We start from the raw sequence: 15,911 nt of genomic DNA, 5'->3' as shown, positions 1-15,911 counted from the left end.
GAGAGCTTGCACCTCAGCCATACCATCTATGATTGCTACTCAAAAGGCGTCTGTGGCATAAGGTACCAGTCACATTGTCCACTAGGTGCTGGCTTAGGAAAACCACACAAGATGCTTTTTGCCTAGTACATATGCATTGTTCCGTCGCTTTCAAACATCAATCGTGGTACCGTGGAGAACTCGTATTTTCCCCAAAGTCTCACACAGATCAATATCATGCAGAGATCTGGACAATGACCAGGAGAGAGACAAACAATGATCTGCTTGCAGTTAGCTCTGTAACAGCATCTGCCACCATGTACTTTGACTTTTTTCTTTTGCATTTGAGAACAGCTTTAGTCTGTTCTTCTTGACTGGAGCCCATAGATGTATGATGCCTTGGACAATTCTTTGGGGTTTTAAGGCTCCATACGAGTCATGACCCAAAGTATCTATTTGACTGACATCTTTAGCTATCTCATCACTGAAGACTGCTTTCATAATATTAATGAGCTCTGGTTCATCATATACAAATGGATTGTTAGTGCAAGTAAACTCATTCTCTATCTTTAAAATTGCTCCTACTGGCATTTATCACCACCTAATGAAACTAGATAATGCTTGGTTATTTCTGGGGAAGTCATCCTAGCCATGATTAATATTTCATTCAAAATTCAATGGAGTTTTGGGGTTGTCAGGAAAACCCAGGAAAGAGCATTTGGATGCTGTGTTATGCCCACCAACCTCCCTCCCCGATGCCAACGACTTTCATTGCTCTGTTTTCAAGTTCTAAGGCTTCGTCTAAACCAAATACACAGCAGAGATTTGTGACCTTTCAAAACCCAATTTCCTTTTTGAAATTTCTCCCATATGTCAGGATCAGACTTTCTACGCCTCTTATTTCAGTGAGGTGCCAGACAGTCATTGTAGAATAGTTCGTGAAATACTTTTTTGCTTTAGATTTAACCAAGTCTTCCAATGCGGCAAGGCACAAATTCCAATTAGCAGTCCTGACAAATCAAATAAAGAGCAGCAAAGACTCAACCCTCTTCACGTATCACTGCACCATCCCAAAAGTTTGCTTTGTCACTGATTCAACCTCAGTGAATTGCTTGATCCATTCTGGGATATTCATAGAATCACAGAAGATTAGAGTTGGAAGAGACCTCAGGAGTCATCTAGTCCAACCCCCTGCTCAAAGCAGGATCAACACCAACTAAATCATTCCAGCCAGGGTTTTGTCAAGCCTGGCCTTAACAACCTCTATGGATGGAGATTCCACCACCTCCCTAGGTAATCCATTCCAGGGCTTCACCACCCTCCTAGTGAAACAGTTTTTCCTAATATCCAACCTAGACCTACCCCACTGCAACTTGAGACCATTGCTCCTTGTTCTGTCATCTGCCACCACTGAGAAGAGCCTAGCTCCATCCTCTTTGGAACCTCTTGGAAACGCCCCTTCAGGTAGTTGAAGGATGCTATCAAATCCCCCCTCACTCTTCTCTTCTGCAGATTAAATAAACCCAGTTCCCTCAGCCTCTCATAAATCACGTGCCCCAGCCGCTGAATCATTTTTGTTGCCGTCTGCTGGATCCCTCCAATTTGTCCACATCCTTTCTATAGTGGGGGTCCTAAACTGGATGCAATACTCCAGATGTAGCCTCACCAGTGCCAAATAGAGTGGAATAATCACTTCCTTGATCTGCTGGCAAGGCTTCTACTAATGCAGCCCAATATGCTGTTCGCTTTCTTGGCAACAAGGGTACACTTTTAACTCATATCCAGCTTCTTGTCCACTGCAATCCCCAGGTCCTTTTCTGTAGAGCTGCCGCTTAGCCAGTTGGTCCCCAGCCTGTAGCAATGCATGGGATTCTTCCGTCCTAAGTGCAGAACTCTGTGCTTGTCCTTGTTGAACCTCATCAGACTTCTTTTGGCACAATCCTTCAATTTGTCTAGGTCACTCTGGACCCTACCTCTCCCCCCAGCTTAGAGTCATCCACAAATTTACTAAAAAGAAAAGGAGTACTTGTGGCACCTTAGAGACTAACAAATTTATTAGAGCATAAGCTTTCGTGAGCTACAGCTCACTTCATCGGATGCATTTGGTGGAAAAAACAGAGGAGAGATTTATATAAACACACACACAGAGAACATGAAACAATGGGTTTATCATACACACTGTAAGGAGAGTGATCACTTAAGATAAGCCATCACCAGCAGCGGGGGGGGGAAGGAGGAAAACCTTTCATGGTGACAAGCAAGGTAGGCTAATTCCAGCAGTTAACAAGAATATCAGAGGAACAGTGGGGGGTGGGGTGGGAGGGAGAAATACCATGGGGAAAGAGTTTTACTTTGTGTAATGACTCATCCATTCCCAGTCTCTATTCAAGCCTAAGTTAATTGTATCCAGTTGGCAAATTAATTCCAATTCAGCAGTCTCTCGTTGGAGTCTGGTTTTGAAGCTTTTTTGTTGAAGTATAGCCACTCTTAGGTCTGTGATCGAGTGACCAGAGATTGAAGTGTTCTCCAACTGGTTTTTGAATGTTATAATTCTTGATGTCTGATTTGTGTCCATTCATTCTTTTACGTAGAGACTGTCCAGTTTGGCCAATGTACATGGCAGAGGGGCATTGCTGGCACATGATGGCATATATCACATTGGTAGATGCGCAGGTGAACGAGCCTCTGATAGTGTGGCTGATGTGATTAGGCCCTATGATGGTATCCCCTGAATAGATGTGGACAGAGTTGGCAACGGGCTTTGCAAACCATCCCATCATCCAGATCATTAATGACAATGTTGAACAAAACCAGCCCCAGGACCAACCTCTGGGGCACTCTGCTTGATACCGGCTGCAACTACACATCAAGCCGTTAATCACTGCCCGTTGAGCCCAACAAGCTATCCACCTTATCATTCATCCAATCAATACTTCTTTAACTTGCTGGCAAGAATACTGTGGGAGACCGTATCAAAAGCTTTGCTAAAGTAAATGTATATCATGTCAGCCGGTTTCCCCAAATCCACAGAGCCAGTTATCTCATCACAGAAGGCAATCAGATTGGTCAGGCATGACTTGCCCTTGGTGAATCCATGTTGACTGTTCCTGATCACCTTCCTCACCTCCAATTGCTTCAAAATAGATTCCTTGAGGACCTACTCCATGATTTTTCCAGGGACTGAGGTGAGGCTGACCGGTCTGTAGTTCCCCAGATTCTCCTTCTTCCCTTTTTAAAAGATGGGCACTATATTTGCCTTTTTCCAATCGTCTGGTACCTCCTCCAATCGCCATGAGTTTTCAAAGATCAGCCAACTCCCTCAGCACCCTCAGATGCATTGTATCTGGCCCCATGGACTTGTGCATGTCCAGCTTTCCGTATTGCAGCTCTCCATCGTGTGCAATAGGTCACAGAGTGGAATGCACACTCGATGTGTGGAACTAGTCTTGCAAGTCCTGTGTTTTCTGGGAAATGTCTTCAAACGTATCAGTATGCTTTTCAAAGATGACATGTAATTACATTATGTAATGTATGTTATGTAACTATGCACACACCATTTGCAGATGGATTCCAGTAATTTCTTGCTGTATGTTGATGTCTTATCCATTCCTCATGACAACATAATAAACAAAGCTGATCATCAGTACCACTGAACTGCTTCCTTTTTGCTGATTATGGCAAATAACTTGAAGCATTTCTTCTATTTATAATAATCTGTAACAGTAAAAAATTAATTAGATATCTTGTTCTGAGCATTAACTGATAACAGTATAGTCCGTCAAGGGACACAATTTAACTTTGTGAGGGCTGCATGTTTGACAAGCCTGTGTTAAAGTATAATTAAACAAAGCTGATTTTTAAAAAAATTCTTTTATCTCTACATAATTGTTCAAGAATTGTCATGTTTGGTACCTTGTGTTTGTAAGAGAAAAGGTTTTGAATGGATACCCAACTTGACCCTTTCTGATAACACTTTATTATCAAAATTTCTACCAACCGGAGGACCTAGAGCTGGAAGCTAGGGTATGGGAGAGGGGGAAGGAGAAGGAGGTGGGGGGAGTGAGTCCCCTTTGCTGTGCCACACAGGGGCACACCACTGAAATTATGATTCTATAGATTTTTACCCATCAAATTACACCTCCCTTACCCTTTTATCATTAGCTTGCCCACGAAATTACACACACACCCAGACCGTAACTGTCCATACACAATCCATACAAGAGAGACTATAATATGTAAACTATTAGCGTAGTGTTTCTCTATGACTGGTCCGTGGAACAGGTCCCCGAGATCTCCCTGACACAGTTTAGAAAGGCAGCAAGCCAGTCCTGGGTACCAAAAAGGTTGAAAAACACTGGGACAGTGTCTATGCCCCTTCTACATGTGGACGATTCCACGATTAAAATGGAATGGGAATTACATTCATGCTTCACGAGAATGAACTTTTACAAGCAATTCAGTGAATTGTGTCTAAAATGAAAGCTTTTTAAATGGGGGGGGTTTATATGCAAAAATTCTTTGATAATTCTCCTACTCCAGGCTGGACAAAACTGGCCTATCAGATCTGTGAAAACTGTCACCAATTCAAGTATAAGGAAAGGTCTGAAGCCCAGACACAGAGACAGTGCCTACGAAGGCAGACACTATGACTGAATCATATCATGTTGCAAGCTTCTTCCATTCAAGTTGTGTCTTTTGAGCAGAATTTATTTCTGGAATTTAGCAGAACAAAAGTTTCCCCATTCAAGATCTCAAACTTTTTGAGGGTAAGCTGAAAGAGGAAAGAACTCAGGCTGAACCGAGAAAGATGTTTCGATCAGATGTGACCAGATGTAACGAGATTGCTCAACTGATGAGATGTACTATTCCACCCAAAAAATCAGTGGGACTCATTTTTGTCACTACCCCACAGAGCTATCAAAAGTCATGGAACTACAGACTCTTCTAAGTTTGGACAGAATATCTGCAGCTGGAAGGAGGTTTTAAATGCTTCCTTCAACACTAACAGAAAACATCTCTCGGCTACTGCTATCCTTCTCTCCTGGTCTGTTTCCTATGTTTAAAGTTTTAATTTAGCAAAGTGCCTCGTAGCCATCTCTGGTTTCTCCCTCACCACAATTTAAATAGCTGATTCCCCACTTCCTAATGCATGTGTAATATTTGCTCATGAGTGTTCTATCTAGGGAGTAGTATCTTCTGCAGTGTATTTACTCTCCCCCTTTTTGGTGTTTACAACTTTAAATATTTATTTGTTTATTACTGATATTTGTAAGTAAATTATGTCATACATTAATAATCCTAGCCAAGATATTACAATGTAGCTCTTGATCTTTCCTCATAAGTTAATTGCTCTGGCACCTGATCTTTTTGTTGCTCTCCTCTGGATTACGTTCAATTTATCAACACCTTTCTGGTAACATGGAGCACCCAACCAAATGCAATTTCCTAAATATGGTCCCACCAGAGCCAAAGAAGGACCATCACTACTTCTCTCTGTGACATAATCTTACACACTCTCGCAGGCATGCAGTCTTTGGCTGCCCTGGGCTATTTGAAACATGAATTTACAATATGATGGGGATGTCATTCTTGTTCCAGAGGTTTCTCATTCCTGTAGAGTATCTGTATTTTGGATTATTTTCTACCTATGTTTCTGTTCTCTCTAATTCTGTTTTATAACATTTTCCTGTCCTTTTATTCAGAATTTCTATCATCTGCTCTCTTTCCGCTCTTCACCAAGGTGTTACAAGTGTACTCTTAATGCCAACAGACACCTTCTCAGCTTGACACATTGATACCTACACATTTTAAAATATTACAGTAAAATTTAAGTGAGCTACATGCTTTCCAAACAAAGCAAGATAGCATCCTTTCCCCAAAGGGAATATTATCTATTTTCTTTCCACGTTGATTTTTAAGATTGTATTGCATGGAGACGCAGAATTGGACTGGAAGAGAGGAACAGCTAATTTCTCATCCTAGATCTGAACTGACTCCTTCTGTGGCCTTGACCAGTCTAACTCAGTCTCATTGCTAAAATGGGTATAATTAATTCCCTGAATACTCCTTTAAATAAGTTAATGTTAACCCTTTGAAGATGGAAAGAACTATTGAAATGCTAAGTATTATTTCCAGCTGACAGCTTTGAGCAGGGGATTGGTCGAGATGACCTCCTGAGGTCCCTTCCAACCCTGATATTCTATGATTCTATGACAGCCTTAAGACCCATCAAGTTAAAACTATCTGGTACCCCACACACATTAATGCAAGGGAAAATGTAAAGAATACTTCGGTGTGAGCTTTATACCACTCTTCTTAATACAGATATAAGGTATGTCGAGGGAAGCAGAGAACCAGTCTTTACCATTAATAGTAATAAAACTTAGATCTTACATAGCACTTATCTACACATCTCAAAGCACTTTACAAAAGGAGGGGTAAGTGTCATCCCCATTTTATAGATCAGGAAAGTGAAGTTTAAAATGGTAAACTGATTTATCTGATGTCTCACACCAGGTCATAGGCAGGGCTTTAGAGCAAGAGAAAATATTAATTATTTGCAGAAAACAGCTGCTAAAATATATGAAAATCTGAACTGCTGAACAAACTAGAGCAGTCCCCAAGTCTTCAATCACTGAATAGTAGGCTCCCTCTTCTGGTGGAGTAAGGATGTCACACATCAGGAGAAAATGAAGTCCTCCTGCACCTTACCCTTGATATATTTTAGCTCTAGCTCAGAGGTCGCCAGATACTTTACACAAAGTTTTACACACAAGTGTTGTAGGCATTAATTCTGTATATTAGCTCAGCTGAGTGACCTTTATTGAAAATCTTTCCTAGATAAAGCTGTCAGTCAGAATCTGGCTTCTCCCAAATAGAAATCTTGTAGGCGAGCAACAAGTCACTGTGATCCAGCCCATCTGACAGAAGAATCGTGGTGCTTGCTGCGGACGAAGATGCGCAAAACCACAGGAACAACAACAGTCAGGCTAGTGGGAAAAGGCAGTTGCTGGAGTAACTATGATAAATTAAGCAACTTCTAGTTTTGGAACAAGTAGTACCCAGGTTCCAGGTAACACAAATTCCAAAACAGTAAAGAGTTAACAGTAGCAAGTGGACCACAATCTACTAACTAATATATCCTTCTCTCTCTCTCTCTTTTTTTTTTTTTAAACTGAAGCGTTGTAGTGAAGGGAATTCTTACAGCAGTATTGTTTTGTTCTTTTCCGGCTTCTGTATCTTTTTGGATAGAAATCAGACAGCTTCAGACTAAGCTTCTTGGCAGCACGTTAGATGAACTTCGATGTGTTAAAAGAAAAACACTCATTTACATGGGGTAAATCCTATCCATGCAGCCACAACTTCAACTAAATTCACCCAGTGTTTTGGTTTCAACAGTAGACAAAAAGTTAACCCTTAGCTGTCAGAAGAGTTGCAAGTTTTCTTCCATCCTATATACATAAAAGCAAATAGGAACTTAGGGCATGGCTACACTTGCAGATGTAGAGCACTGAGTTAAACCAGCCTTCGTAGAGCGCAGTAGGGAAAGCTCTGCAGTCTATCCACGCTGACAGCTTCAAGTGCACTGGCGTGGCTACGTTTGCGGCACCTGCAGCAGCATTGGGTGCGGTGCATTATGGGCAGCTATCCCAGCATGCAAGCGACTGCAATGTGCTTTTCAAATGGGGGCAAGAGGGGGTGGAGTGTAACAGGGAGTGTGTTGTGTGTACGTGGGGGGAGAGAGTGGGTTTTTGGGGGGCTTAGAGCATGTCAGTATGCTGTCTTGTAAGTTCTGACAGCAGCAGACCCCCCTTCCCCCACCCCGCCTCTCTCTCTCTCTCTCTCTCTCTCTCTCTCTCTCTCACAGCATTCCACACTAATGGTTAATTTATCTCGGAGCAGATAAGCAGCTGGTTGTCAGAAACGCAGCTTTCAACGGGCATTTCTGCATTCCTACAGTGATTCCAAAACGACAAGAGTGGCCACTTGACTTAAGGGGATTATGGGATGTTTCTGGAGACTGATCAGAGCTCAGCAATGCAACACCTTGTCCACACTGGCGCCGTGGTGCTCCAGCGGGAGTGCAGACAACGTTATTTCACTTGCTGAGGTGGAGTACCAGGAGCGCTGTAGCCACGGAGTCAGAGCGCTCTACATGCCTTGCCAGTGTGGATGGGTATGAGCTAGTGCGCCCGGGGCTCCTTTATTGTGCTGTAACTTGCAAGTGTAGCCAAACTCTTAGTGGTGAGTAGTAACATACATTTCTTCCAGCATGCTTCCTCAACTTACCAACTTGGATTTCCTAAGCAATAGAGAAGCTGGTATCATTTCCATCTCCTATTAAAAGTCTGATATATTTAGCATACCCTGGGTACAGAAAAAAGTCACATCCTCTTCCCCTGCTCACTGTGCCAGATCACAGACTTGGTTTTAACAAACAAGAAAACATTGATGCTCTTGAATTTAAGGCTGAAATCAGACTCCTTTCTTCCAAATTTAAAAAAAAGTAAGTGAACACATCAAAAAATTTCAAGATACTATTGAAGGGGAGAAATAATTTCAAAAGTAGCATTCCAAAAGTTAAAACAGACTACTTGTACAATAACCCATAACAGCAAGTAGTTTCCTACTTGTTTTTTTCATCTCACACAGCGAATACAATATTTAACTGTTGTGCCATAAGTGCACATGGAACCTTATTTAAAAAAAAATGAAGGACTTCTCTGCCCAGAGAAGCTTACAGTCTAGGACAACAAGGGATGAGAGATAAGTGCACGGACATGAGAAAGACAGGATTATGAATGTGAAAGATCATGAGGTTTTGTTTTAAGTACAAATCTTAGTCTTTTATAGCAACATTTGTGTAACATTTATATTAAGTTGTCATCTATGCAACATAATTGGAGAACAGTCTGGTGAGCAGGTAGGAGAGCACAAACTAAACATAGCAATTCTTGAGATTAAAAAGAGAGAAACTCCATTGCTCAAAGGAAGTGAAAGCAATTTACTTGTAGCAGGTGAATCAAAGTTGTTCATTGTTTTAGAATAATTAAGAGTTTTAAGTGCAAATATCAGTGAGAGGGCACTTACCTTGCAAACAGACATGATGTTAATGTTTATCATTTTATTGATTGTCTGCAGGAAAAAACAGATTTATAGAAAAGATTATTTTGATAACTATTAAACTGCCCAGGGCTCAAAGTGTCATAATTTTAAAAAGCAACATGCACTATAGCAAAAACTATCTCCAGCAGGAAATCTAGCAACCTCCCTACCCCTAATCTCTGTCAGAATCAGGTGTACATCCAGATTGACACGGGTGTAGGCTGTCAGTCACTTAGATATTGAAAGATCTCTCACCACAAACATGCAGGCATTATATTTAGTTGTATATACAGTAAGTCTGCTTAATTACCTATGTAATTTAGAGTGAGCATCTGATTTAAATTAAAAAGTTAAGTGGGATCATTTGGCATTCTGGATTGTGAACTAACATTTATCCTCATTTCAGATTGTGTGCTCTGAAGACTACTTTCCTGTAGTCAATACCTATTCACACCTGCTTCAATAGAAGAGGATGCAGAGAGGCAATAATAGGGTAGGAAAAATTATGGTTAAGAAAATCTGCAATTTCTTCCAGTGTTAAAAAAACAACTTGAAAGAATAAAAAATGAGTGGACTGGTACGTCAACTGTTTTACTGGATGATTTTTACTGGTTTATGAATCCTACTAATGCGAACTGTGCATACATATCACGGTTGCAGCACACTTCCTTATACTATTACATACTTGTAAACTCTCCAGCTGTGTAAATTCTGGCTTCCTTGACATGCTGACCACTGAACAACATTAAATCATGATTGCTTTTAATATATTACAGACTTAAAAGGCTATCATTTGTCTATATATTGCTTAGTGTATTAATTCACTTACTGACAAGTTTTTTAGTCATTAGATGAAGATACATTACAGCACTTTCAATGAACTTAAGATTTTCAAGCTTATTTAACGGTGACCCCAAGAATGAATACGTCCATTAACCTGTTTGAGTTATCAGACCATGAGAATGGGACAAAGGATGGATACATTTCTAAAAAATATGTATATTTTGAAGCATGAAACTTTGCATTTCAGTTTTGTTTATCTTGTTCAAATTTACTAAGTATGAACTCTGGCAATTTGAAAAACAATATTTAAAGCTGTTATAAAAACTGTCATGTCCACACAAGTATAACATCTGCAAATATTCTGTATTTTTTCACATGGATCACTCGCTTTCACTGCCTTCACTTCATCTTTTAAAAACCAAGTAAAAAAAAAGTACAAAAAAAAAAAAGAGTAAAATTCAGTTGAGATTATACCCAATAGCCATGAAATTCAGATATGGATCCCATATCAACTGTAGCTCAGTTAGATTTTTTTTTTTTTTAAACACGCAATTGCAAATGGATACATGCAATTTTTTTTGTTCTGGAAGAACAAAAAATATGCAAGTATCTAAAAAAGGCTAAGCTTCTATCATCTCTTTGAAATTCCCAATCCTGTGTGTGTAAGTAAACCTGTTAGCCTTAATATTGTATTACTTACAATTATATCCAGGCTACTCCATTCAACAAGCATTCCATCCTGCTCAGAAATCTAAGACAAGTTTACTATTAAGGTAAGAAAACTGCAGAAGAGTGAAATTAAACATAGCAACACTTACATTATCCAGGTCTGGAACATCAAGAAAATATTCAGGGTAAGTGTATGAAATCCCCACATTGTTGACTGAAACAAAAATCAACAAGTTTTACTTGTTTCTGCTGACTGTCATTCCAATTCTGAAGCTTTGATGACGTGCAATAAGCAGTCTCATTTCAGAGTTAACATTCAAATGTTTTATAACTGTGTCCTTTATGCCCTTGTAGCATGTCACTTTTCCTACAGCATACACACAGTCACATGTACTAGTGGCCAGTGCGAGGGTGAACACATAAGACACTTAAATATAATTTTTGGAATTCTTTTTGACCATATAAATTGTAATGGTCATCTTCCACATGTCCTACCGGATTTCTGCTAAGCTTTATAGTACAACACAGGAAACATTCCTGTAAGTTAGGTGGTTATTCCCAATATATAGCTTTACCCTTTTGAAATTTGCAGCAGGCATAGTTTAGACCATGTTGCATCTCTAATAAGTTAGCCTCAACATGCTATGCGCAAGACAGTTTGTGTTGGCCTGGACTACATGAACCAGAGACTGAGGCAAGCACTCACTCTATGGCCACTAAATCCACAGTCAAATGCCCTCTCTTCACATAATCTTAGTTTGGAGAGATCATCTGCCTTCACCTGTTGAGCCTTCCACTCCCAAGTTACAATCACTCTCCAGTGTTTTAATGCAGTTTAAGGTTAGTGTATTGGGATCAGAAGCAGGTACACAAACTTCATGTTTAAATACAAGCTAATCATCATAATTCTCACTCAATTTCTATTTTTAAATACAGGGAGGAGAGAAGCAGCCCTTGAACTAGTCCATTAGAGTGCATGAAGAGAAGGAACAGCTGGTAACCCAGCACCCTCTATAAGGAATGCAGTACAAACACTTAGGCAAAACTCACGACTAATTGTAGAAGACACTTTACTCTTTACTTTTTAAAATGTTGTTAAAAGAATATTCCCAATTATTTTTAACTTGCATTTTAATCCTTCTCATCCCCCAGACCCTTCTCCTGAACAGAACTGTACCAAGTATGCAGAGGTACAATTGTGTAACGCACCTGAATTAAATGAAAAGTCAAGGGACACATCCCAATCCCTGGCAACATCCTACGTGACAACTGTTTACAGTTTGTGAAAGAGTAAATGTGCCAGTTTTCCCAATGCCTTGAGAAGGGGCCTATTTCCCTCCCCACCCCAAGTACCTGTAAAAAGCTCTTCAGACTACAAGTTGTTTATAGGCCATCACCGAGGTTCTGCTCAATCTTGTAATTTCTGTGAAAAACTGCACACACACGTGCGCACACACATGTACACACAGTATAGCACAAGGGAGCCCTAGAAAGTGAAATACACTGAAATGGCCAAATTAACACCACTCCTAAATCGGCAATTGCTGTGTCAGGGCAGTAGATGGCAGCAGTAACCAACATGCAATCTGTGAGCTCATTCAAGGCACTCTGTCAAAGAGCTTCAATAGCTTGGGGGGCGAGGGGCGAAGAGCACAAATAGGAGTGCTGGAGAAATCTCATTAATGACAATCTCAGTACATTAAGCAGTGCATGTTTTTGACAAAGCTTATCTGCCTTTTGAAAGGGTTTGTGTTTTGCTTTCTCTGTCTAGTCAAATGCTCATTACATAGGGATTCACCATAGCAAACTGTTCCACAAGTTGTTTTCACACTCAGCTGATCTGTGAAATCTCCCCTCACTGGCAGCATTTAAAATTAACTGAATCTGTTAACTGTTTAAACCTAATTTTTTAATGCAGTACTTCAGACTTGTTCTCAGAGGGCTAATATACAAGGGAAATGCCAAAGCACTCTAAAAACCCCCACGTCCATGAGGGGTGTAGCTCCCAGCCCTGGTGCACTGTCTACACTGGTGCTTTACAGTGCTGAAACCCTGCGTTGAGGGTGTTTTTTCACACCCCTGAGCAAGAAATTTGCAGCGCTGTTAATTGCCAGTGTAGAAAACCCAGATATGAAGCCAATATTCATACTCTAGTAATCTAAACACTAACAAATCATAGAAAAACTTCTAATCCCACTCAAACAATGCTGCTTCTGTCCTATATAGTCTCAATTTCAACTTCATTATGAAAAGACAGTAGCATGAAAACAATCTTTGTTTCATATATATTTAGTTGCTGTTGACCTCACTGAACAAGTCTACAGTTCACTGCAAATCTAGGGTTCAAACTCAGGCTCAAGCCTAAACCCCATTCCGTCTACACACGAATCGTGCTAACTCAGGGCTTGGACTCAGGATCCCAAAGCCCCACGGAGGTGGAGGGCCTGAGCCTGAGTCAAACCACAACTTAGGGTTCAAGCTCTATTGCTTTGCAGTGTAAATGCATCCCCACTGAAATCTTGGCAGACTCCCAGGGCACAAGTATCCCACACTTCCACACACACCAATTTTCTTTGTCTTCTGGACAAACATTTTCCCACACTGCAACATGAACAAAGGGCTAGAGTGGCCATATTTTGGGAGGGCACGAAGTCTGGGATATGGGTGGCTAGACTTGGGCATGCATAATGCAGCGTAGATACTGGCGGCCCAGGTTGGGACCGAGGGTTCAATAATTCCTAACCTAGGGTTACAAACGAGTGTAGGCACTCAAGCCCACTAGGTTAACACACCCAGAGTCTGCTAACTTGAATTCCACTAACTCTTTGGCTTACATTTCACCGTAGACATACCCACTGAAGTCAATCTATAGACACACCATAGTCAGTTGCTACGGACTCAATATTTTTCATTTCTACAGTGCCTTCAACCCCATAGGATCCTAAAGTACTGTACTATTAATATATTAACAGCATTGTTGAAATGCATTCACCTTTGGGGTTGGAGTTCAAGCAGGTGAAGGGAAACTTTCCGGCCAATGCCACTGAGGCAAACATTTTATGAGAAGTGTCATGGAATCTTTGTCTCAGTTGCATGGATAGCAAAAGGTTGCATTTTAAGATAGTCTGAAAAATCATTTCAATATCAAGGATATTAAAAATATGTGGAAGAAACTGACAGAAGATTAGTTATACGCAGAGATTATTAAACTTCATTCCGAGACTGTCAAGTACACCTCTCCTATTGGAGATTTCTGAACCCCTTTACAGCAACTACTTACCCATGTAAATTTCTTTACAAGAATCCTAAAAATATATTAGCTGGAAATGAGAAATAAACATCCTGCAGACCATTAGCAAGTTCTCTGCACATTTCTAGAATGCGTACATTGCAGTAAAACCCCTGTTGCTGGCCCCTGTCAGCTGACTCGGGCTCACAAGGGTCAGACTATGGGGCTATAAAACTGCTGTGTAGACATTTGGGCTTGGGCTGGAGCTCGGGCACTAGGACCCTGCGATGGGGGAGGTTCCCAGAGTCCAGCCTTCAGTGCAAGTGTCTACACTGCAATTTTACAGCCCCACAGCCTGAGCCCAAATCAGCTGATTGGGGCCAGCCATGGGTATTTTACTGCAGTGTAGACATAGTGTCAGTATTAGCATGGGTGGGGGGTACAATTTTTGGCCACCTGTCATCCTAAACATAACAAATTTTTTACCACAGTCATTCGCCTTTTTATGGGTAGGCCACAACTCAGGGTAGGGTGAAGAGTTAGGGACACGGTTCTTCAGGATTTTCTGAAAATTTAACTCATAAGTAAGTGTGTGTTTGGGAGATATTTAAATTTCCACATCTTCCCCCCACTCAACCTTTCACTGCAGAATGGAGCCCAACACTGTACTCTTTTCAATTTTAGCAATCCATTTTCATGGCTATTCGCAAGAGAAAAACTAGAAAAATGCAATTCTCCTTCATGGAGCCCAAAGCCTGGCTCTGCTAGCAAAAAGGATGGTCAGGAATTCATCTGTTGAAATGTATGCAAGCAAAGCTAGTTCTAAATTGATGGTGACTTTATAAAGATTGAGCATCGCAAATCACTTGATAGAGCTAATAATTTTGGGCATCTCACGTACAGAGTGCCACCTCATCCACAGAAATGTTCATGGGCATCAACACAGAACTTGAGGAATTTTCCTGACTTGTCTGCCTGGTCCATTTTTGTGAGCAGGAAATAGACGGAAGTTTACAAGAAACCTCGTCAGTAATGCCCTTGGCTTTGCATTCACCTGCTCACACTCGGTTCAGTACTGGCCTTGGTGGTGGAAGGAGTGCAGCCCTTATCATTGATGGCTCTCATTAATAAGTTTTGTAGCCATCTTAAAATTAACTAAAATTTTTTTTAAAATAAAACTGAAACCAGATGGAAAGTGACAGAAAATTGTGTATTTACCTAAAAAGTTGAGTCTGCTGACCTGAACAGTGTCTCAAGTTTGTCAAACTTCATTTAAGAAGCCCATTACTTAAAGTGGTGCAAGGAAAATCTCTCATCTCTGCCTATTTAACATATTGTTGCAGTTAGCACATGTTCAAAGTCACTGACAGATGCTGTTTTGAACACACAGCAACACATTGTGCAAACTCCAGCCTTTACATGTGGGTGAGAAGTAACTTCCAAATAAAAAGGAGTTTACAAGAATTTTAATCTGTAAATACTTCAGTACAAACTTGTGCTATGACTTTGCAATCACAGGGGTCTTGATTCTGCCCAGTATAGATGCAGACTATTGTGTGTATATAAGTGAAAGGTTAAAAGTAATCAGGACACAGTGCAAGGAACCCTATCTTGCAATAGTGAGTACTGAGCTGCCACTAAATTACTCCTTCATATCAGCCCAAGTGAGGCCCCAAAGAAGAATATGCACTATGTAGCTAAGTGCCTTATAAGCATGGTAGGGGTCTCACTTAAACCCATGTCTTCTCAGACACTCATATGGACAGCATGTATTGGCAGAAGATTGAACATAGATCTTGGACAGCTATTAATGCCAAAGAAGTCTACAATGCCGCCTTTCATCTTAAAAGCAAAACTTGATTTTCTGGCAATCAACAAAATACTGCCTTTATGGATTAGCCATAATCTGAACTGTAAATTGCCAGTTTTAAAGAGAGACAGACAATGGAAAAAATATTGGAAAAAATCTGGAAAAAATAAGAATTGCCCTGGTAGGTGCTGGTGCCCTCTATAAGGCAACAAACGTTACAACTGCCAACAGTTTAAGCAGCTCAAGAACCTTAGAACATTTGCAATGGATACCATAGAGCTAGCACAAACCACCCCAATTTGAGGGTACAGAAATCCAGGATTACCTACGCCTAAG

General features: G+C 40.6%; 1 protein-coding gene across 3 annotated transcripts in view; it reads right to left on the bottom strand.

Moving 5' to 3' along the window:
* Positions 1–15,911, bottom strand: part of HSD17B12 (hydroxysteroid 17-beta dehydrogenase 12) — a 198,355-nt gene that overhangs the window by 46,615 nt on the left and 135,829 nt on the right. For all 3 annotated transcript variants that reach the window (XM_043517722.1, XM_038406390.2, XM_038406391.2), the window contains 2 exons: positions 10,686–10,750; positions 9,070–9,114 (listed from right to left, as the gene is read on the bottom strand). In XM_043517722.1, coding sequence (XP_043373657.1) covers positions 9,070–9,114; positions 10,686–10,750 — 110 coding nt within the window. The remainder of the gene's footprint in view (positions 1–9,069; positions 9,115–10,685; positions 10,751–15,911) is intronic.

This window comes from Dermochelys coriacea, chromosome 6, assembly GCF_009764565.3.
Source record: "Dermochelys coriacea isolate rDerCor1 chromosome 6, rDerCor1.pri.v4, whole genome shotgun sequence".
NCBI classification, from domain to species: domain Eukaryota; kingdom Metazoa; phylum Chordata; order Testudines; family Dermochelyidae; genus Dermochelys; species Dermochelys coriacea.
Note: the sequence above shows the minus strand (reverse complement) of the source record. Positions and strands in the feature narration are given on the sequence as shown.